We start from the raw sequence: 24,780 nt of genomic DNA on the forward strand, positions 1-24,780 counted from the left end.
AAAAAAAAACTTCATGTTTTCATGAAGCTTACCTCTTAAACGTAACTGTTAATTCTATGTTGAATTTTGCTCCATCTTGTTTCCCCCACTATACTAGCACTGAGAGAAAGAAATTAAGAGTTCTCTGAGCAGACTGAGAACTCAGTTTTCAGAGGTCCAAAAACCGTCTAAATTTTGTTTTGTTTTGTCTGTCCCTCCCTCAAAAAATTCCCCTCACAGTTTACTGCAGCCTAAGTAGTTCTAGTGTATTACAAAAGTTTGTGTATTTGCAATGCAGACAACAAATGTAGACAGTCTTCTAGAAACTGATGTGTTTAGTGAGAACAGCTCTCAAAGCAAACCTTCATTATAGGCAGGAAAATTCTACTAGAAGCTGTTCAACTAAGGAGGGAAAATATTATTCCTGAAAGCACACACTGATTAGAAAACTTTACTGCTGAATTAAAGTCAAAGGTTTTAAAATGATGCTTCTCTAACTATGGTCCATAGACCACTGGTAGGTCGCTGGGTATCAGAAAGTGCACCATTAAAGAAAAAACAAAAAACCCCACACATTCATATTCTTACGTATACAGAATGCAAGGAAGCAAAACAGGAAAAAAAAATACATGAACATTCAGAATGTAGAGAAACTTCCCTTGGTTATAAATGAAAACCATGTACCAACATTACACACAATGGTTTCTGGAGTTTTTCAAACAAATGAAGTAGGCTATTTTTTAAAGCAGGTTTAAAAAATTAATAAAACTGCTCTCAAGGATCCAGGCTAGGTCCACATGTCAGAAATAAGCACTAAGTATTATATGAGCATATTTTAGAAAGAAAATCATCAAAACCAAAGAGTGAGTTAAAAACAGTCCATTCGTTTGAGAATTGATTATTATAGAAGTGGAATTCACTCTCTCTTACCAGTACACATTCACAGTAACTCTGTTGTTTGCAGCATAGTCCTTTCAAGCATACAAAAGTACCACAAACTAGACAAACAGCAGGATCTTTAGGGACCTTGGTACAAACAGTGCAAGTCTTTCTGTGATAATACTGAAAAATGGTATTATAATTCTCAGGCAATTGAAGGAGGCGTGGCAAGTCCCACTTAGGCTCCTGGATAAGCAAAGCCTACAAAGATGATAAAAATAAATCAGTTTTGTACATCCGCTTAGTTGGAACTCAGAAAAGAAAATACTAAAGAAAGGAAACATGCACTTTAAAATCCTTCACTTTTTCTTTATTTCACAAGTTCAGAAACTGCACCTGGCTGAGCAGCACAGACTGGGCTGCTTGCGAAGCCAGCTGCTCCGCAGTAAGACCTCACCCTGAGAGCGCTTCACAGGAAGAGTCTCCTTCCCCTGAGGAGGTCGACATGGCCGCACTGCATCTTTTGTAAAGGATGCTAAATGAATACTAGCCTTTTCACAAGATGTTTTCTAAATGTGATACCGAATGTAAACGCCTTCATAGCTAAAACAAGGGGATCAAGAGCGATCTAAAGTGAAGCCTCCCATTCACTATGCCCCATCAAAAGTTAATCTCAGCAACACACTGTTGCCAACTCCCAGCACTGACTATGAAATCTGTCTCTGGAGTTTGGACTAAAACTTTCAAGAACAGAGGAAAGTTAGGCTCTGTAAGTGACATTTGGAGATGTCTGCCTCATTTTCAGAATTGTGTTTTCTTTGAGGACATGAGGAAGTGATCACTACTCACAATYTTTTTGAGGACACCAAAGTGTTCTGTTTCAATCTACTTACTTTTACTGGATTTAAAATCAGTCTGCACAGGAGTCAAATGAAATCTTTCTCACCATGTATAAAATGTTAATTTTTTTTTAAAGAACATAAGGTTTAAAAACCTAACTTAGAAAATAAAATAAAGCCACAATTGCRGTTTTCCTTTTCAATTATGCTATTTTGCCTGTTCCTTTTCAATCATGAAAACAACATAATCAGTTTCACTGAAATCTGTTTTCTCAAATGCCTATGCAGTTGCCTGTCAGCAACAGTATTTTGAGATTAACCTAAGTATTCAAATTTTCACTTGCAATAGCCCAATATATGCCTGCACAACACACAAAGGCAGATGCAGAGATGCATCTGATCTGCCTTTTTGACTCAATAAACTTAGGAGATAGGTGCACTTCAATTATCTGTTATAATTGAAATATTAAACAGCTTTTATCCTATTGATCTTACTTAGTATAGCAACTGAAAATACTCAAAATATCAGTAACATCTAATAAAAAGGGCAAACTTACACGAAATATTTTCTTGAAAGATGAGGTTTTTTTGTGTGCCCTTAGCAGGCTTCAGGTGCAGAAGATATGGATATACTCACTACTGTGTAAAGGTAGCATTTTGATTTTCTCTCCCCAGCCACCATATTGAAAACAATTAAGTTTTCTTGTTCCTATTTTAACCAGTCCCATCCACATCCACTAATATTTSTGATTGTTTCTAATTTACAAGTCAGGTTTTCAGATTGTAATGTAAAACAGTAGTGTATGTACACAGTGAAACAAGGTGTAAATAGGTGCTTCCACATCAGCGCTATTTGGAGGGAATAGTTTGGTTACGTACCTTTACTTGATCTGGATGTCTGTCTGCAAAGGAAGCCAATTCTGAGCACCACTGTGATATCATGTCAAATGCTGGCACTGGCCAATCGAGGCAAGAGGCACTAGTGAACTGATCGGATGACTGAAAAGATGGTAAGAGACCCAGGCAGCTTGCAAGAACTGTGAATTCCTCATCTTCCTTTTAGATATGAAACCAGAGAGTTTCAGATTAGTACTTATGCTTGGAATTCTTAATATCTTTTATTTTAAAATGTGTCTATTCTGATAACAACAACACAGATAGCCTAACAAAATGATGTTAAAGTATGTTCACAGACAAAGAAAAGCTTCTGTTTTTCCAAAGCATAGCAAGTTGGATCCTCAAAACTGGAGAGCAGAAAGCAGAAAACTGGAGAGAAAAACAAAATAAAAATAAAAATCCTGCTTAGCTTCCTGCTGAGTCTCCCAAACTGGCTCATAGCTATACTATAGAACAGCCAATTTTGATGCAAGCTCGTCGGTGAGCTGGGCTGCAGCTGCATCAGCTTAAAGCAGCTTAAAACAYCATGGAACTTGATGTAATTTTCTGCTGATGCAATATCTCTGAGAGCAAAGCCCATACGTTAATGGAAATTAAGCAAACTCAAGACTGAATTATATCATCTCCACAAATGCAGGACAAGTTTTAAAACTATGTTGACATTTTATGAGACAAGCAGACAACTAGCAGTGACCTGATAAAGCAAGCATGTATTTGCTGTGTTTTAAGAATGTCTTATCATTTTTTCAGGGCAGTTGCCCTGAAAATAAATGTATAGAAGAGAAACAATGCTGCAATATACAACTAAGAAAAACCTTATGAGAGAAAATATGTACCATGGTGGTGGTGGGGGGGAACCTTACATTTTTTTGATCATAAGCTTTTAAATGGAAGYCTTTGAAGGTGCCCCTCCCAATCTGTACCTGGCAACTGGGTAAATCCCCTCCAAAAAGATGGTGTTGAAGAAGGCTGGTGATCCTGAGGAAAGGTAAGCAGAACTGCTGCAGATAACACTCTACAGAATCAGGATTTACCTACAACAGGAGAAAAAGCATTTACTAAATTCTGTCCTGGGTAAGTTGTTTCCTATCTAAGAAACTGAACATTAACCAAAATGTTATTTAAGTATATTATAAAACACAGTGCATCAAACACCATATATTGCAAAGGCTAGCATTTCATTAATAATTTGAAAGAACTCTTTTGTTTACTTTGCAAACAGATGTCTTCTCTAATTAATTATTCAGATTTTTAGATTTCTGACAGTTTTTATACATATGATTAAAAAGTATTATCATAAAAAATAATCTGTAAATAGGTTTCTCAATGCAGAACTATACATATATGACATTAGTAAGAGAAAGATTTGCACAGGCAAACTGTCCCAAAGGGTTGTGCTTTGATCTAGAAAATAGACTTGTACTGCAGTCTTTAGCAAGATCAGAGAAAATCCATTACAACAACCAGGCTGAAAAACGTAAATGAGAGACAGAAAGAGGATACATTGGAAAAACTCTCAAGAGATCTGCCAGTACCACTGTTAATTCTTCAGTTTCTCTTTCTTCATATATCTTCCCCTTAGACAGCTCGCTAACTACATGACCCAGCAACACTTCCCAAGATTTTTCTCCACTGGGTGTATTCTGCAAATAAAAAAGAGAAATCCTAAATGCATCGATTACAAAAGGAGAAAAGGCTTCTGTAAAAATAACAATGAGGAAGTGCATTTCCTTTTAATCAATACACAAACTTTGACTTGTAGAGACACATGTTTAAAAAAAGTTACATAAAGAGAATGTTTTTAGCTTATACAGTGAAATCTGAATTGTCACTTATCTTCAATTATGTATGTTATTAACTGTGTTATAGAAAGACATTTTATAATGTTGCGTTTCCCATGTTTTCTGTGCAAGTATAAAAATGCTTAAAGTTAAGAATAATCACGTTATTACTTATTCTGTTTCAATAAAATGTGAATTCTAATACCACTAATTAAAAGTAATTTTCCAAAATGTACCAACTAGAATCAGTGACAAAAGACTTGCCCATCTATTGTTAAGTTAAAAGAGTCTATCTCAGAAAATGGAAAGCTGTGTTTGGAATGAAAAATATTTACTACAGATGGGAAAAAAATTCTACAGTGGAAAGAATAAATAATCACTCAGCTTTGTACCATAGCATTTATGCTTAAAGGCAACAATTATAGAAAGACATCAGAAATAAAAAGCAGTATTTCCATAAATTTTTAAGTCAAACTTTACGCAGGGAAAACATTATTCGATACAGGTCTTGCACACAGCTGGGCTCCAGGCAGGAACTTCATGCAGGAGGAGGAAGAGGAAGAAAAAGAGCAGCAGTAGGAGCAGGGGGAGGAGAGAGAGGACCTGGAAAGACATCTGAGCAAGGGCAAACTCAAGTCTGGGACCTTCACAGATCCCCTCTGTGCTTGGGGTGGTTTCTCACTTGGGTGGGGTGGAAGAACCAAGGAGGAAGCAATGTGGGGGTCCCCGAAGGCATGAAGATAATGCAGATCTCAGCTAAGCGCGCACTACCTGCTGCTACCTGGACTTGGACCTTTGTACACTGAGGAACCTCACAAGACAAGCACAAGGGAAAAGCAGGATGTTTTCAAGGGACAGTGAGAGATGCTTTCAATATAGCTGTTACAGCACGTATGCAGCAAGGAGCAGCATCTCATATCTATCCCCTATGTCTTTGCTCTTCCACCTGGAACACTGTCAGCCTTCAACGGGCTTCACAGGAGAAAAGTCAAAATTCCCAAACTTGCAGAATTTAATCTGTTGGGTTGTTTGGACACACTAAAAATCACAACATACATTCACAGTAACATATTGTTTAATGTGCTAGTATTTTTCACTCAGCCATAATATCCAAAGACAAGTGTGCTAGTGAAAATTGCACTAAAATGGACTATCTTTAATATCAAAAGACATGGCTACTTCATAAATCCATTATCTGAGCTATTATAATAATTTGCAAGCCTAAAGGACTTGCAAGCTTAAATTGCCTTGTATGTTGTAAAYGCTTTTACGCTTCTATAGGAAAACATCTTGGTATTAATATATAGYAAGCCTACCTATCACATGCCCTAAATCTGTTTTCCTACAATAAAGTATCTCACTGTGGACAAAATTTAAGCAATGTAAACATATGTTCAGATTAATCTCAACCGATGCTACTAACAAAAAGGCAGTCTATATTTATCATATGGACTATGAAGGAATATAAGCTGATAACACATTTATTTATTTATATGCTTTCTGCCATAAATTTAAAACTACAAAATTATTCATTACTTCTTACCCATTAAGTAAACAGAAAAATGGAACCAAAATCATTGCCAACAATCTCTAGCACATGGTCTTGAAATTCTAATAATATGACAATATCCTGAAATAAGGAGGGAGGGAACTAACAAAATACAGCATCCATTCTACTGCCCTGTGACCTCAAATACTTAATGCAAGTTCAGTAAACAAAATAATAATAATAAAAAATCTTGTGCAGTAGCAGTTAAGCCAGCAGATAATTTGTCCTTAATATCATGGCATAGTAACAGACTGGTGTGACAAATCTGCTTACATGTGAGAACAGGTCACATTTCTCAGCATGCATTTCATGTTACAGCCAACATAATGTAATGCCTGGCTGTTGTCTGACAGGGTATTCCTGGTCCCATTTCCTCTCCTGGCCCCAACACTTCCATCCGTTCCCATCTTGCACTGGCACTAATCCGACTTTCTGGGGAATCAACCCATGGAGCAGAAAACTATCTGAAGGATCAAATGAGTGGCAAAGCCAGTGCACAAAAGCAGATGGGAGTGTGAGGCCTGGCTCAGGGAACTCTCTATTTCGGAAGGAGCTGGCATTCAATCAGCCAAGCTGACATAGCAAAACGTGCCTTCACTTTACTCATAAACGCTATCAAGAGGAAAGGAAACAATAAGGAAACACTTACATGCCTAGTCTACAAATTTCCTAAATTCCTTCTCTGCCTCTTCACCACGGGAGTGCTCTAGACTACAGTTTGAGAGAAATGCGTACACCTAGCCATGGACAGCATGAACAAATAYGGAAAAGAGCAAGTTCTCTTCCATCAAAGAGCTTGCCTGCCTTTCCTGAAGGGATGGTATCAGATCAGCCCATGGAGAGTTTCAGTAAGACAGCAAGGAACACTGCATTTACTCTATCCTAATGCAACTAACTCAGAGTGAAACCATAGAGACATCATCTGCACTCTGAAATTCAGCTCTGGAATGATGTATTCACTTTTAAGCTTTGAAGTCTCACTCATGTATGAAAATCTGCAAAAAAATTGCACATACAGAAAAAAACCAGGATTTTTGTGAAGCAGAAGCATAAAATTATATGCAAAGCAGAAATAYGTTACATTCCTTCTAGAAATACATAACCATAATTTCACAAAATGTTTTAATAAATTAACCAACCTTTTTGAGAGCTCCAGACTCTTTCCATGCCATCCTATCTTCAGCACTGCATTTAACAGAAAGCGCTGCCAAGGCTTGAGTATACAACAAAGTGAACAGCACCTTTACAATGCAGGTAAAGTGTTCTGTAACATAAGCAAAGTCATTTTTTAAACACTTAATATTTTTAGCAAATATTCTAATTACAGAGTCTTTTCTTTTTGCTTTGCTTTTCAAACAAAAAGCAAATTCTATACAAAAATGCAAAACACCACAACTATATTTACCAGCTTTTAAAAACAATGATATGGCAGTCCTCAAGAACTGAGCAAGTACAGGACAAGTATTCTTCCACTGCTCCATATGTTCCTGTTAATTCTGCTCAGCAGGGAATTCTTCCTACGGGACCTTTGTTTTCTCCAAAGGTTGCACCAATTCAAGCTACTGATTACTGATAGCTACARCTGATTGAGTGCTGTAGATGCAGGCAAATGCACATCCCACCATGTCTTCTGGTCATAATTAAACCATGTGCATTAAGCTAAGTTCATACAAATACTGGAAAAGTTGGTGAACTCTCAAGGAAATCATAGTAAGAGAGACATATGRCATACTTCACTTTCTATCCCTCAACTTCCAGATATGGACCCAGTCATACAAGATTTGCTGCAGATCATTCTTTAACAAGTACCTGATTACTGAACCTCATTTTTAAAAAGTGGTTTTTTTTTTTTTTTTTTTTTAATAAGAGTTTTCCATAATATTTAAAGGATTTCCTACATATAGGTTGCAGGAGAAAGGCTCCAACATCTCTTGGGAGAAGCTGGTAACAGAGGCAAAATAAGACTTCCTAAAATTGGAAAAAAGGTGAATGTGATGCTTCCTGGAAATTAAAATATGGTAACAKTCTCTTTTTGTCCTCTCACATTAGAGGGTATTTTCCTTCCCAAATAATCTGTGTTTTTAAGATCTACATAGATCAAAGAAGTTCCATATCACCTCTACCATTCCTTAAGCACAATTCTAACTAAAACACATACCTAAAATAATGTAGAGAAAAATTAAGCTTTTAAAAGTTCTGCTCAGATTTTGAAGGTAAAAAAACTAAATTTATTTACATAAATACCTCACAAAAATTGGGTTAAACTCCTCCTTTTTTTCTAGAGGATTTGAATGAGCTTTGTACAAGAAAATGAAAAGGAGGCAAGAGAAATGAAACTCTTCACTTCTCCTTTCTTATACTCAATATCAAAGACTACCACAGGCTCTAAACTAAACGCCTGACTACATAAATTAAATTTGTGACCTAATTATTAATTTTTTACTTAACAAATGTTTGCAACTCAATGCAGACAGAAACACTTTGATTTTGATACTTTTTACTGTCAACTGCATACATCTAGTAAGCACAATTTACATCTAAATGATCACTTGCAACTATATATTTAAAAACGTATGTTTCTGTATTACCTTCATAAGTAGCTTAGTYTAACCATGACAAAGAACACTGGTATACTTTACCCACCCCAGATTACAGCAGGTAGCGCAATGACAACTTTCCTCACTGTATTTCTCCAGAAGGAAAATCTGATCCCATCAGATCTCCAGGCCCTACTTTCTTCCTCCGCTAGAGCCTCTAGTTCCTTAGCAACTCTTCTCCTGAGCAGTAACAGGGGAGCAGCTTTCTGCAGATCTCTCAGGACCCACAGATTAAACTAGAGCCACTCCGAGTTGTACAAATTGCCTCTTCAGCCTAAACTACAATCTACAATCCTAGCTAGRAACGAACTCAAGTACTGAGCTCTGTCTCCATCAGTAGCAGGCGCAAGCACCAAAGATCAATTTTACATGGCGAAAGCAAGAATGAAAGAGTCAACTCCGTAATTTTTTTGCAAACATCGGTGATTGAGATAAAAATAAGAAACTACTACTTCAAACTTAGTAGCCCCCTACTTCCAGGAGACAAGCTTCATGCAGAAGCCAGCTGTAGCTTCTGCAGAATTATACAGGCACTTGCAATTACTCCCCCTTTAAAGAAAAAAAATACATGGAGTTAAAGAGAACACAGACAAGAGAGATGGCATACATATATACTACAAATGTCACTTGTCTTCCCAACCTCTTATCTTACCACAATTTCTTTTGGACAATGTCTATTTTATATGAGCCCTGAGCTCATATGGGGCTCCAAGAACTTTGGTGAAGCAAACTGACAACAGAAAATTTGGCAAAGATACCAATATGGATCAGCTGTAACAGCCTTGCACCTTTGGCTTTACTTTTTTTTTTTTAGATCCTGTAACTGTTCAAATTTAATTTTTTTATTTTGTTGCTTTACTTACTAAGCGCTAGCTAAAAAAACATAAGATTCTTAAAACACTGGCATTCTTGTAGCAGACAATTCACCCAAGTTTCCCACAAAATACTTTATTAATAATCATTAGACATAAAATACTAATCTTCACATCTACTTTTGTTCCTCTCCAACTACATATATTTGTATATACAAATCGTTGTGAAGATTGCACTGATTAGATATTTCAGGCACAAAAGTTAAAAAAACAGAATACCATATACAACATCTTCATTAATATAATTTAAAACATTGATTTATATCTCTRATGTTTTAATTTTAAAGATCTAAAGGCACAACAAAAATGCCCCAAACTGTAGGTACCCTAACTAAGTAAAGGGCTGCAGGCGGGCAGCGTGGATGCACGCTTGCAATCTTCCATCCAAAGGATTCTCTCAGTTAGACCTAAAAAGACCAGTAAAGTTCTCAAGCAGGACCTGGAAAGAAGAGAGAGTGACGAGCGTACGTCAAATGTTCCCCTCCTTCTTTAATTTTTCCCTTGATAATGGTAGGCTTTGTTGGGTTTAAAAACGTAACTAGGAAAGTTATGTTTGCCAGCTGTACTGGAAGACAGCGTGTAATTATGAGCGGGTGAGGGAACATTCTTCATCTAACAATAGTAAGTGTGTAGAAGTAGATCTTGGTGGAGATTAAGGTATTTTTCTCTAAAGAGATATTACAAAGATTAAGGTTATATCAAAAATATTTGTATCAGTAGCAACAGACTGTATTTTAAAAAAATCAAATTTGCTTCTTGGTATTTATAACTGCTTTGATTTTTTTGCAATTAAGCAGCAAAATTAGAGCAGTAGTCAACATTCACCAATTCGTCATAGTCCATTTCACCTTCTAATTCTCATTTGGTTATGCTGAGGTTGWTATACAGTGCTCAACGCTGTGCATCTTAGCACACTCTAAAATTATTACATTTTAAGAAAATTGATTTTTATTAAATAATTCCTTGTCCTTATCCTTACCTTATTACTACTTGTTAAATTCTGTAGAAATTTTGTCTAGTGTATAATATGTTTTTGAAATTAAATTGTTACATTTACTTACATGTACACAATGCACAAATTACACTGAATTACATATCGTTTTTGGAGAATACATGGAATTGGGGGGAAAAAAAAAAAAAGTACCCTCCCAGAACTAACAGAGGAGAGATGTCATCTATCTGGGCCACCTCTAAGAAGCCTGACTTCCACTCATACTTCATCTAGTTTTTTTTTGGAAAACATCAAAGGAACAGCCCAGAGGCAGCATTTTGCGTAATGAGAGCCCAGGCTTTGAAAACAAGCATCTCAATCTCAAAACATCCCACAAGAGACAAACTAAAAACAACTAGACATAGGGCTCAATTATTATTAGATTATTATGTGGTATCTCTAATTTCTAAAATGCAAAATAACTGACAATTTCAGGTATTCAGGATGTTAAAGCAGTTACGCTCTTGCCTACTGCAAAGAGCTATTTTATTTGCCTTTCTCCCACGAGCAAGGGAGCTGAGTGGCGTCCTCCTAAAGCCCCCCAGTGGGGGTTGTGTGTTTCATAGTAGGACGCCTTTTTAATTTTATAATGCTGGAGGTTACTAGCACAGTTGTATGCTGTGGAGAAACTGCTCAGATGTCTGTTCCTTTTGTTGTACGTAATACACTGCACAACACRCTGCACTAAATGCAGTCTTATTTGGGCTTAAGTGTTTGCACCCAAATAGACAAATCTGATATTATTCTGATAGTCTAAAAGTTATATTGATATGACCAGGTCATTATAATCAAGATAAATGTTAAAACTGAATCTTTGTACTTATTTTTGAACAATATCAAGAAATGCTTTTATGGTCCTATTTAAATTTTTTTTTTCTTAAACAGAACATCCCAATTTACAGTCCACATTAACAACCCATTAAATGAATTACTTAATCCTCTTTAAAATAAAGTTGATGTAGAAAATACTGCTAGAGAGCTATTTTAACATTAGTGCAAGAAATGCAATGGAGAAAGAGTGTAATACAAACAACTTATCTTTTAATTTAATTTCCAAATGAGGTGATATACACTGGCAGGCAACAACTGCAGGAAAGAATTCACAGAGCAAATAAATGCAAAATGATAAATCCTTTACTCTTTTCAGTGGATTCAAAAGGGCATGTTTGTATAAATAACCTTTTAAAATATTTTTCTTGATCTAAAACTCAGTTACTTGAACACAAACTTTAGAAAAAAAAGAGTCAGCACTGAACTTCTGATAATTCATGCAAGGTACATTGAAGTCCCAGCATACAGATAAATATTTCAGCTTCTATGCTGAAATTGGATATATTCAAGTTGATTACATTCATTCTATATTTAGTCAAGATCCTTATCCAATTATGAAAGAAAAATTTTAGTATTCAGCTCAACGCTGCTTGTTACAWTTTCGTTGCATGTCATTGAAATTTTCTTTTAAAAAAGATGCATCAGAACATCCAGGTCAGACTCTTCAGCATCTGAGCCTTGAGAGAGTTGCAACCAGGGGCTACATTTAGGTAACACACAGCAARAAAGAAAAACTTTCCCACAGTGTACAGAAATTGAGCTAAGCCCTCAAGAGCGGCGTTTGCGCTCAAACAAGGCCATCACTCGCCAGGCAAGAGCGGCACGGCGGTGCCGGCCGGGGCAGCGCGGGCTGCTGCGCGGACGCCCCGCCAAACCCGGCCGCCCCGCCGCGCTCCTCGCCCCGGGGCCGTCACCGCTGCCCAGCCGCCTCGCCGGCCTGCGCACCTACCAGACCCGCGCTCGCCCAAAATACTATTAAATACTTTTAAAATACTAGATTTTAAGCTACTTTTTTGTGCTTTAAGCACCAGAGCACCTGGACTCACTGGCGGCTCCGACGACTCTCTGCTTCAGCAGATCTGACCACAGGGGTCTCAAGTCAGGCACAGACAAAAATTAAACACTTGCAATGAAAGGCAACAACAAAGAGCGGCCAGTTTGAATTAAATGACTTGCTCTGTCAAACTGTGTTGCAGAACAGGGGGAAAAGRAGGAAGAAACCACTTCACAAGGACAGAGTAAGTTGTGTTAACAACATACCAGTGTCTCTCCATATCATGCTTCATACACAACACTATTTCTTACTTCTGTAATAAAAGAAACAAAGGTCCTACAAACTAAGTCCTAATTTAGTACACAGTCCCAATTCACGTCACCATGAACTGTCCACCCTATGCATCACAACTGACATAGATTTAAACCCAAGATTAAAAAAAACGCTCTGACCTCCACCACAAAGCTTTTCCTGTAATAAAGGATTTAATTTGTAGTGTTCTTTCTTTGTGATGGGTTCAGATCAATTTTCTTCTCTGAATGAAGAGGCTGAACAGTCTAATGGCACTTATATTGCCTTCATCAATGTCACATTGAAAAAGATACCAGCAYCTATCAACAGTTAATCAAGTAGTTAAGGCAATTCTCAGTGCTATATCTGAAGGACAAAACAGGAATTTTGGATCCTCCTTACAGAGGGCTCATGCTTTTTAAAAAGAAACATCCTGTAAAACGAAAGGATTTTGAGTACAAGGAAAAAGGAGATTTAATACTTGAATWCTTTTAGTTTGCTGTCATTATACAAATACAGTACCTCTAAATATGTCAGCATACCCAATAAATTACACTGCAGGATCAGTACTACTAGAGGATAGCATCCATTCTAAAATAGCAAGGAAACTGGATTTTCTGTTCAGTATTACAGTTCTAATACCCTGCCAGGGGATTCTGCACCAYACTGTGGCACCACTACTCCTGCAAAGTAATTAAGTCAAATGTTAAAGGAAGGTACTGAAAATCGTCTGTCAGAGCGCACAGGCATCAGTCCTTGTGTCTGAATATCCGTATCCAACCAGTCTACAACTGCAATCACTCCAAAGCAACAGAGAAAGTGCAGGTAGCGGCAGGACCTTCGGTGGATTTTGTTCACCCATATCACTGAGCTGCCACGTGACTTCGGACAAGCCCCATCACTATTTTATGCCTCAGCTCTGCGCCAAGAATTACTGCTGGTGACATCCAAATTTGTCATCTACACAGCCATTGCAAGGTTCTCAACAAACTTGTTACTACYTGCTTTTCTGAACTGCACTCTACACTTCAGGACAGAGAATTATGAAAAACTTGCTTTTTATCCTGCCTAACCAATTTGATGAAGCAAGAATTAGAAAGATAAATGGCAATTTATTTCCAATTTAATACTTCATAGATTTGAAGTGGTTATATTCATCTTCTTCCTGCCACTTGCCTTTCCCCTTTCAGCTGCAACATATACTAAATAAAAGAATTAAGACTTTATCTAAGTAAAAGAAAAACATGCAGCTGATGTGCAGATCTTCACAGAATTCTCTGCAGGTTTACTATTAACTGAATATTGTTCTTCCTAGTAAAAAGGTATGCTTTCMTAAAGAGTGTTCTTTAATGCTTAAGTATGAACTACAAAAGGACTATTGTTTGCACTTTGGCTTCGCCACTCCCTTTCCTGTATTTCAGATGAAGTTAGTTTCATTAAATTACCCCTCTAAGACCACCTGATAAAAGGTGTTACATAAAATTGCAGKAAAAATGTATAGTTTCCTACTCCAAATATATTTTATTCTCTCAGTCTTTTCATATTTTAATAATTTACTGAGCATATTTAATACATAAACATGCACGTTGAATCAAAAATACTAACCCACAAAGTAAACAGATACATACAAACTGACCTGAACTGAATTAGAGCATTCAGTARTTAGGACTGAACATCTCTTCAGCGGAAACAAAGTTTCTGCTACGCTTACCATAAGTTAATATGAGTCAAAAGCAAAGAGTTTCCCTTTTTATCTACCAAAAAAATTAACAAAACTCAGCAGATATCAAAATTGCCACACAGACTCCACTACAGATACTCTGTTCATTGTCAGTGAAATTATAAGGATTGTTTGCTTCCCCCTCCTCCTTTTTTTTTTAATAAAGGTATAACTACAGATAATCCAACTAGAAATCAGAGGGACTGAACTACCATGTGCTGGAACAAACACTGTTTAGTAGCAAGATAGGTCACGTGCAGCTGCTCTTTTCATATTTTAAAAAAAAAGTTTTAAAATAATTTTGACATTAGTAATGAAAAATATAGTTCATAAATATCTATTAAATATTTACTCCAAATTATACTATATGCTGTCTCTGTTGTGGCTGCTGCACTATAACAGTTACTGTCTTTCTACATTTCCTCCTATTATATGATACTGCTGCAGTTTAAACTCTTAAATTCCAACTAAATTACAATCTTTCACCCTTGGGCACCCAGTTCAACTTGAAGTATTGAGCTGCCTCTCTGAGCTAAGAGATGAAGGTCAAACAAAGGACACTTTTCCTTTCAGTAAAAGAAYGTAATAGTTTTTGCTCAGCTCTTGCATCTTCACTGAATAGGCTGACTGATGAGGTGAGAAGACAGGGGACACAGATAAGCCCGTCAAACCACAACAAAAAATTCTGTTCAGTGCCATCTTCTGTAGATAAGGCAGAAACATTATTTGAGACTACACAGTAGACAAACTAGGATTTGTTTTTCTGGAAACCATCATGAATGCATGTTCACATGAACAATCATCTAAGTATACATATTTTTGTAACATACCCTTGTGCAATGGTTGAGGCATGGTTAAAATCTGGATAAGCAAAAGGGATGAGACATCTCTGTAAAGTACAGGAACTTCCGGCAGTTCTTCACCTATCAGCCTGCAGGAAAAAAAAAAAAAAAAGCCCAAAGAAAGTCACTTTTGACATTAAAACCCATTTTCCATTTTCATATTTTATTTTGCATTGTACTGTAAATAGTATTACATTTGATATCAAGCTTCTGGAAGTCAAATACTTCACAAATCTCTAAGGAGCCTTGATTTTAAAATCACTTAATGTTACTAATGGATTGTAATACTCATGAAGAAGTTACCATTTGGGTACCTGATTCTAATTACAATACTTAAAAAAATTTCCAGACTGCATAAACTATTTACCTCTATATACAGACTCAATTAACATTCAGTATTGTGTTCCAAAACAATAAAATATACATACTACCTAGTAGGACAGTAATTTAATTGGCTTCTCCGAATGTGGTATTACAACAATGAATACTCTAATTACATTAATATTACTGGGATTATTCCTACTGGAAAACACTGAGCCCTTCAGAAGGYTATTTCCATTCTTCATGTACAGGAATGAAGGCAAACAGTCACGATAGGTGGGAAAATGCAATCTTACACAATTTGTTTAAAAGAGAAAAAAGCTAGAAAGGCAGARAACAAGCACAAAGAGATGCTGCAAACTTTTAAACTATTCAGATTTACTCTATGATATAATATTACCTCACAGTTTTATGCTTTAAAGAAGAGTATGTTAGCAGAAAGGAGGCAGCATTTTTCTAACCTGGTGTAACACTTCAAATACAAACAATATCCTGTAGGGCACATTTTACAAGTTCCTACAGCTGAGTAAAAATTGCAAAATATCAAAATTGCAAGAACAGTTTTCCCCTCTAACTGATGTGGAAGTGTGCAGGAGATCTCAAGCACAAGCAACTGGTGCAATGCCATATGCATCCTCCACTGTCACCCTTTCCCTTCTGCGACATGCACAGAAGAAAGCGCTGGTTTGATTCTTATTCCCATTCCCCACATTAGGAGAAAGCGGTGCAAAGACACCACTTCTGAATGCGACACTCAGAAACTGAGACCATCCTAGATCGGTCTCTTCTGCCATCACAGTGGAGGATTGGCTGTTAAATGCCGTAGGGGTAACACGGAAGGAGTTGGGGGGGGGGGTGTTTGATTTTTTTTTTTTTTTTTTACATATTTCTCTCTATTATTACTGCTGCAGAAGCCATATTGTGATGCCCTGGCATAACTGACCCCATAACTGAATCTCTCATGGAAAACAGAGTCCTCAATAGCTTCTCACAACAGATACAAACAGATGCAAATGCTGYGAAGGAAAATATCTATCACCCACTTCTGAGTTTCTTCCAATTGCCATGTGCTTGAAATGCTCTTTTTCTTCCTGGAAGGGAATTTTCTCCTGAAAATTTCTCCTATTAGTCCTCATCCCTTTTCATGTTTCTCCTCTTTTGTCATTCTTCTCATTTGTCAGAAAAATGCATAGAAAAGAGTTCTCTCTCTCCTGGTGGGAGCTTTGCTTGCTTAGGACAGCTATTGGTCTCTACCATGTTTTACCTCACTAGGTCCCACTCTATAAGAAAACATCTGAAACCAAAATACATCCACCTGCTACAATTTCAAGGTTAGTTTCATGCTTTTTTACAGCAATCCTAACTGTCCTACAAGTAAAGGATAACTGATGAGGATGCCAGATAGCTTTATTAAAAAAAAAAAAAAATCCTTATTAAGATCAATCCTCAAAAGAACAGTCTCACCCTCCTCCTACTGATTGCACTGCAGGACCCTGGAGATTCCCAGTGAGGGTTTTTAAGCCCTAGAGCAATTGTCCAAATTTCTGTACAAGYAGAATGAGATCCAGGAAAGCAACGGAAAGACAAGGAATTCCAGCACTGTTCTGCCTCACCTCTACCCTTTCAGAGCAGGACCTGCTGGATCCAACTACTGTCTCTTCCACAAGCAACAACCTCTTCCCCTGCTCCACCTCGGCTGCACTAGCTACTTCATCTCCTTAGCCTGTCTGTGTAAGAAGGCACCAGCTCTCCTTGGTGTCATCTACCACACTCAGCAGGCAAACTGAGCCCCTCTGCACGTGTAATGAGAAAAGGTAACCACGCGTGGTGCACCATGGTGGGTGCCTCGAGAGGACCCTTAGTGCCTTCTAAYAGCTTTGGGAATCCAGTCTTCTGGGGCTGCTTTGGGAGGGAGACTCCTAGTTACTTTTACCTATGATCAGTTTTATTTCATGATTATGACACAGATTTTTAAAATTACATCAAATAGCCCTCATAATGTAATGATTTTTAAACCATGGACAAATCTAACAAATTACTTTTCGCTTTATTATTTTTTTTATTCATATACAAATGATGGAAAAAAAWTAACTTGGAAGAAGGTTAGGATAAAAATGCATCTCATCTCATTTACTTGAACAGCTTTCTTACAGCTTAAATTCTTTAATAGGGATTTAACAATTCGGTCAAATACCAATTCTGACAAAATTAGCAAATGTTCTTACATACCCAATGATCRACTGGTGACATCACAAATAAATGTGCCCATTTCTCAAATGCAGAAACAGGTGAACTATTTGTTTCATTTTTTCATTCCATATGAACTGAAGAAGTAAAGCTATATTAAATGTCAAGGTTTTAGATAAGCTGCTTCGGTTTACATCAAGCAGTGTAGCACATCAAGCACTTAAAAACTGCTCTGTCATTTGCTAAGAGCCTAAGCAACTTCTTCACTATGACACTGAAATTGAATTTATAAAGTGTTTAGGGTATGGAAATTACCCATCCTGTAATCCCCAGGGCATATGTGAAAACTTAATAAATCTGACTTTACAAAAGATTTTATTTGCTGCTTATGTGGCACAAAGAAAGCTAGTACAATTTCAGATACAACTGAAGTAATACAATAGGAATCAAATGTATTTTGTTTGTGTACCCATTAAAAAAATGGGTAGAATATATACAATGCAATATAAACACATGCCAAAATAAAAAGGCATTGCTTGATTTTCTCTATGGGACTGACCTCTCCAAGGTAACTGGACTGCACTGCTTTCTGTGCCAATACCAGAGCCATCTATCAGCTGACATGGCAGCTTGGCAACATCGCCTCTGCATTCAGCATCCTTCTCCTGTGAGGTTACCTGGGACTTACTTCTTTGGAAAAGGATGCAGATAAATGGCAAGTTCTGTTTACTTTGAAACGAGGCATCTGCTTTTGACCTGTCTTTAYGTATATCCTCTCCTTCCCCTCTTCTCTCAGCTAGAGAAGCTTAAAATTTTTGTCTCATGCTAACTCCAACTACTTATAAAGTTAGAAATTGAATAAATAAAGTGGAAATTTTGAACATCAGGCCTCTTAGAACCATCAGAAAAAATCTGAGACAAAAGGCTATACACAAAAGCTTAATTCACGAGGGCAAATTTACCTTTTCTCTATGATTTGTAGGATGAGAAAGACAGTCCATGAATCCCAGCCTRCAGAAAGGTCAGGGTAATACCCGATTACTGCTGCTCATCATTAGAAAGTAGAACCACACTATCTATTATTCTGGCTACACGCTAGATATAACCAAAATTTCCTATCTCTTCTTCACTGAGTCACAGCAGATTTGAAGCAGGTCAGTCCTCCTTACATAACCCAGGGATTTCACTGACAGCACAAACACTCTCCCTTTCACAACTACAACCCCAGCTCTCCCTTGCTACCCACTTCCAACCATAYTAAAAATCTTTTCAAAAAGCTGGGTTAGTTCTTTGCCCTTGTTCATCATGCAGCCTGTTCACCACTGAATCAGCACAGCTGGAGGAGATGGTGAGATAGGTATACGGGAAGAAATCAAAGGCCAGGAGCAGGTACTCCTGAAGCTGCAGGTGCTGCCAAACCTCTGTATCATGAAAAACATCCTGAGASATTGGTGGTTCAATTAGGACTTCTTGTTTTTTTGAATAGGTCATGTAAGTCCTGTTGCAGACAGGATCACAAACAGCAAAAGCAGACCAACACACGCCACACAGCGCACTCGCTCATTCGCATCCCGGAGCTGCAGTTTGTAGCCTGTGTAACACTATAAACAACCACTGAAGCGATTTAGCTTGGGAACAAACCAAAAGCAAAACACTTTGGTAAAAATAACTGAGAACATTTCAGCATTTCAGCCTACATTGCAGTTCTGCCCTCCTGCCTCCTCCCGGGAGGGGCTTCTACCTTAAAGATCCTTAATGCTTTACCCAATCCTTCTTTGCCATCACATTTTGTCTGTTAACGCAGAATCCCCCCAAAATTCAGCCTTCACAGAGACTTAAATTAACAAAATGTACATCCTTTTATTTCAGATTTGCTCATCCTGAAGCTCTGGATATTGGAATATTTCATTACATTCACATCTGAGTCTAATAATTACTGCTTCCAGCTGCTCCCTCTCTGCCCCCTGCCAGAAGTGATTATTCCCCACTTGCACCACAATAATCGCTTATCTGATCACCATTGAAACCAGATCCGTCCCTTGTAGAACAATTTGTTTAACCACAGCCTGTGGAACCAAATGTATGTTAATGTGACTAAAAGAAATGCATATAAGAAAGAATCTATGATACTCTGGTATAAAATACCCTGTACTAACTCCACTTACTCTCAAGAGTTTCACAGTTCATCTGATTTAGCTTTACCTTTTCCTTTTCTTCTTTCAAATAATTCACATTATTTAAGTCTCTTTAGATAGGGTATCTTCTTGCTCAAAATTTCCTTATTTCTACTTTACCTTGGAGTCATTGCACGACTCCTATCTTTCTTTAGCAGTTATTTTCAACTGCAGAATGACCTAGGTACAACTATGGAGGAAGATGCTGGATAGAATAGAGATTTTGGGAGGTATACCAGAGTAATTCTGGGAAATAGTGATAGCTGGGTTGAAGAAAATCAAGMCAGAAACTGTGAGCTCTACATCAGGGTAAATTAAATTCTAAATATTAATGTATTTAAATAAAATGATTACAATTAAATAAGGATACAAACATAAAGTGTGGATACTACTGTTCCATAGATAGTATCTAAAGTTAAAAAAAAAAGAAAAATAATGATGAAATTATCTCTTCAGCAAGCTGCTTTTGACTGAACAACTACATAAAAATGAAATAGAAAAATTGAGCATGTTGGTGAGAAGTTTTTTTCTCCCCCTCCTTTCCCCCAGTAAGTCTAAAGATCTTGGATAAAGAGTATTTTTCTCCTTGATAATGGAGGTTTTATGCAAAGTTTACAAGCAACAAGTAAGTAAATTAACAATGCTCAGTTTAAAGACATTTTGCTCCTGCAACTTTGCTGATGCTGCACTGTCTGGAGTCACAATAATATAGTCAGGTCATACAGATCTTTTTCTCTCGTTGACATTCATTTCTACCAGCCTTTAGTGAGAATTTCATTTACTGGTCAGGATAATGATTTAGGTTGCTTCATTAGTCTCAAAATGGCAGAGTGCAATTCACACCCTAAACTTCCAGTAGTATTTCTCTATCAACCTCTTAACCTTCTTCAGTTTACATCACTATCACCTTTACATTACTCTGAGTGCTCTTTACTGTGCCTAGAAAAATACACTATTCTGAATTTCCCAAAAGGCTCTGTGCAATGCCTCTTGCAAAGCCAGCTGTTAGATTCTGCACTTCCATTAGTTTCCAAGTGGTTCAAAATACAGCCAAATCAAATCTCACTTGCAACAACCAAACCTTGATGCAACAAATGCATGGTTTATTCCATCAAGTCTGCGATGGTAAGAAAAGGTTGCTGGGCTTGGCAAAACATGCAGAAAAGGGAGTTGCTTCCAAACCCAGTATGATTTATACAAATATGCAAAACAGTAAGAGCAAGATCAGTCCTGTAACCATTTCTAACTGTCAACAACCCATGAACGTGATTTTAATTTTGCTTGGTATAACTCTCAGTCAACCACATTCCAAATGTATTTATCTTGTTCCACTAGCTCAATCTAGGTCAAGGCAGAATCACATGAAGACACAGTATCATCAGCATTTGAAGGCTGCATAGTTCACATGCTCTCAAAGAGATTTGAATACACAATAAATAAGGTTTTTCGGTTACAAAATTCTTGACTATTTGCTCTGCTAACAATTTATAAACTAATCCATTATTATAATCTAATTATTGCAATAGTCTCACACTGATGGCAAACAAAGACCTGGGTCCAAGAAGACAAACAGCAAAATCTCAAACTTGAAGCATGCACAAACATTTCACTAATTTTTCCTAATTTGCAGATTGTGACCATGGTATCACTATCCCAGATCAAATTTTGAAATCCCATGATGCTTTCATCCTTAGGCGCCTAGAAATACACTGATGAATATGCAGTTGGATAAGCACTTGAAAGGCAGAATCTTCAACATAAGTTCAAGCTACAAAGTCGAGAGCTTAGCTATGAAGAACATGCTCAAGGTACCAAGAAATAATAATAATTAAAAAAAAGAGAGATAKTGACATGACCCCTGTCGAGGCAGAATCTGAAAAATGAAACATCTTGAGAAAACTACGAAGATGAGTCCTTGCAAAATAGAAATACATGGCTCCATTTATTTCCTTGCTTATCTTTGTGTAGGTGCCACTGTTAATGCTGTAAAAGCAAACTCAGGTAAATAGCATGTCTAAAATAACAAACATGATGAAATATTTAGCTTAAATTAGAATTATTTCTCACATATAATTAAACATATGTATGTCATTTCTGTAACAGCTATTCATCATTTAYCAATGTTCAATAAATTAAATTTATGGATTTAATCTTGATGCAAGCTCTGTCTATCATCCGTACCAAGAACAGAAATGCACTAAACCACTTATCTAATACTACRAAATCTGCATGCACTGAAGCTTAGTGTATTTAAGCTTTAGCTCAAAAGAAGAATAGTTTTTGTAAAAGATAAAGGAAAATTTATTTTTAAAAATATAGACGCAATTTTTAGAGGTTAAGTTTTGCAGCCCACCTCACAGAGAATTTAAATTAAGGTAGAAAGTTACTCAAAATCCCTCTGTAAAGATGTTTCATTCACAAGGTAAAACTGTTATTTGGTAAATTAAAATACTTGCTCTGAATTTTTATCCTGCATCAGCTGGGTTAGTTTTCTCCAGGGATTGTATGCAGAGTCAATACTGTAGAGACGCATGTGCATGGCCAACACGTGAAACAGCTGATCTGAAAGGTAGAGAAGAAACCTGGTAATTATTGCACACAACAGAGTATTTTGCATCAGCTCACCAACATCTATTCTCTAAGATTCTGCAAAGTCTTCTAGTTCCAAATAGGCTGGTACCTAACAACATTTTTTTTTAAATGTTTTGAAGAGAAGCCAGTAAATATATGCATGTACACGAAGAATGACTATTTTTTCCYCCAACGAAATTTTGGGAGAGAAAAAGGCTGTTTAGAAAGCTATAAACAGATCTGTGGTATTTTAATGCTGGTAAAACACCAAATTCATATATTTAATTACAGGTCTTTTTAACCATACTGTTTCATATGCTGTTACATTGCTAAGGGTCCAGGCCAACCTTCCTTCCCTTTCTAGTCTGTGCAAGAAGCCTTGTTTTGCTAAGTATCTGGTCTGGAGTCTGACTGCTTGTAAACTGAAGTTGCTRAAAGTTCTGTTCTACAGCAGGACCACTTCAGCCTCTTATTCTTCAAAGGATTTTCCTTTTACCTTGAGAGGGCTATTTTGTAGGTAATTTTGGGGGAAGAGAAAAGAACAGATTTTCTGACTACACCACAACAATACCAAAGCAGAAATGGTCTTCCAAATTGCAGTTTTATCTACGTAATCTGCAGGCAAAGTTTGCTAATACTCATCAATCCAGAAGCATCTGTACATCCATTGTGTCAAAAAGATTTAATTTGTAAAATATTTTCAAAATTTTTGACAAAAGGATGCTAAGTTTACTATTCATGCAAATTACTACAGTATCATATACTAAAAACACACTGGTTTTTTTCTGTGAATCATACAATCAGCACAAATATAGATAACATCTAGTCTCTCTCTCCTCTCCTAAAGTACGCCAAGAAGGCAGGCACAATCTATGTTCACATCATCTTCAGAGATGTATGTGGAATACGTACTTCACGTATACTTCACGTATTCTGTGCTCATTGTGCAGTTACAGTTTAGGCAAAAATGTAAACATGGTGTATCCCATGAGAATGCACCATTCTGAAAAGTAAACATAACATCTTCATATATTCATATTAAAAACATATTTTAAAACATTATCATACATGAACTTGCTCTTTTTTTTCCTCCCATCATCTGTCTTGCTTTTTGCTGCCAAGCTTGTTTCCCCAGTTCAATTCTTCTGGGAGACTCTTTCCTTTTTTACCCACTTTTTATTTTAACGTTTCCGCTTAATATCTTGCCATCTCCTCTTTTTACTCATTTATTCTCTCAGCTGATCCCTTTGCTTCATACTCGCTTAATCTCTCTCCTTTCTCTTTACAGCCCACTCACTCAACCTACAATCTCACTTACAGGTCCTCCGTTTTAAGYAGAAATAGCAGCTATTAATTTATTTTCCATAAATAGACAATTACTCAGAGGTATGCAGTGGCCAAAAAAGTCGCATGATGAAGTCAGCTGACTGCCAGAGCCTGAGGGCTGTAATTAGCTCCTGGGGTTTGTAAAATAATTGAAGATGTAGATGGCATTGGAATTGATTGCTGTCACCTGCTTTCTGAATAAAAACAGTCAATGAGGACAAAATAAGTCATCTTTTCCCCCTAGCAAGAGATTCTAACAAAACATTGCTTTGCTGACGGACTTTAGAACCCTGAAAATATGCTGATTGATTTTTCATAAAACTGTATTGCTTTTTTTTTTTTAAATRAAAGCCTTGAAAGTATTAATTCCTTCCCTCTTGTTTTTCTGCTACTAAAAGAAACRTCAGTCTTTTCCAAACTGTTCCTTCTTTCAAAAAAGGGCAAATATGCAAAAAATGCTTAGCATAATTAATTAACCCTCTGTTCTTTTAATAGCTATTTTCCTGAGCTTTTACTTACTACTWCAAAATTAAGCAGCCAAGTACCAAATTCTAACACTAGAGAATTTATTTGTAATCTCCAGCTACATATCATTTGTAGAGTCAGGACACATTCTAACACTGTTTGAATTTGAACACAAAAATTTAGTTTAGCAATCTTGTAAGACAATCATCTTTTCTGTGTGTTATGAAGACAGCAATCTTTGTGCTTTAGAACTAAATACGTTGATAGCACATAAAYGTAAAGCTTGGAAATAGGTAATAAGATGTGGTTACATTGACCTTTTATAAAACATTTCTCACAACCAATTTTAAAATATTAAGATATTTTTTAAATTGATGCAGCAGTCATGCATGCAGTGTTTCTAGACCCTGCGTAATGAAGGAATAACATTGCCCCCTAATGGGAACACGGTAGCAAAAAGCTGCCTGATAGTGATAACCTTCAAAGTTAGTAAAATTAAATTGTGATTTTTCTATTACTTTGGTACTCTGAGACAATTGCTATAATTACAGAAAAAGGAGGAAATCTTCCAGAGAAAGATATAAGATTATTTCTTCATGATACCCCCCCCTTTTTTTTTTTTTTTTTTTCAGTAACACTGTAACAGGACAAGTGAGTTTTCACAGAGAAGTTTA

At 36.8% G+C, this 24,780-nt stretch overlaps 1 protein-coding gene across 7 annotated transcripts in view; it reads right to left on the reverse strand.

Moving 5' to 3' along the window:
* UBR3 (ubiquitin protein ligase E3 component n-recognin 3) overlaps nt 1-24,780 on the reverse strand; it is a 105,689-nt gene that overhangs the window by 3,806 nt on the left and 77,103 nt on the right. For all 7 annotated transcript variants that reach the window (XM_085323220.1, XM_085323212.1, XM_085323204.1 and 4 more), the window contains 7 exons: nt 22,201-22,306; nt 15,051-15,151; nt 7,064-7,188; nt 4,130-4,237; nt 3,518-3,628; nt 2,577-2,753; nt 910-1,119 (listed from right to left, as the gene is read on the reverse strand). In XM_085323220.1, the coding sequence (XP_085179346.1) occupies nt 910-1,119; nt 2,577-2,753; nt 3,518-3,628; nt 4,130-4,237; nt 7,064-7,188; nt 15,051-15,151; nt 22,201-22,306 (938 nt within the window). The remainder of the gene's footprint in view (nt 1-909; nt 1,120-2,576; nt 2,754-3,517; nt 3,629-4,129; nt 4,238-7,063; nt 7,189-15,050; nt 15,152-22,200; nt 22,307-24,780) is intronic.

The sequence above is a fragment of the Rhea americana genome, unplaced genomic scaffold, assembly GCF_003343005.1.
Source record: "Rhea americana isolate MKP2758 unplaced genomic scaffold, rheAme1 scaffold_12, whole genome shotgun sequence".
Taxonomy (NCBI): Eukaryota; Metazoa; Chordata; class Aves; order Rheiformes; family Rheidae; genus Rhea; species Rhea americana.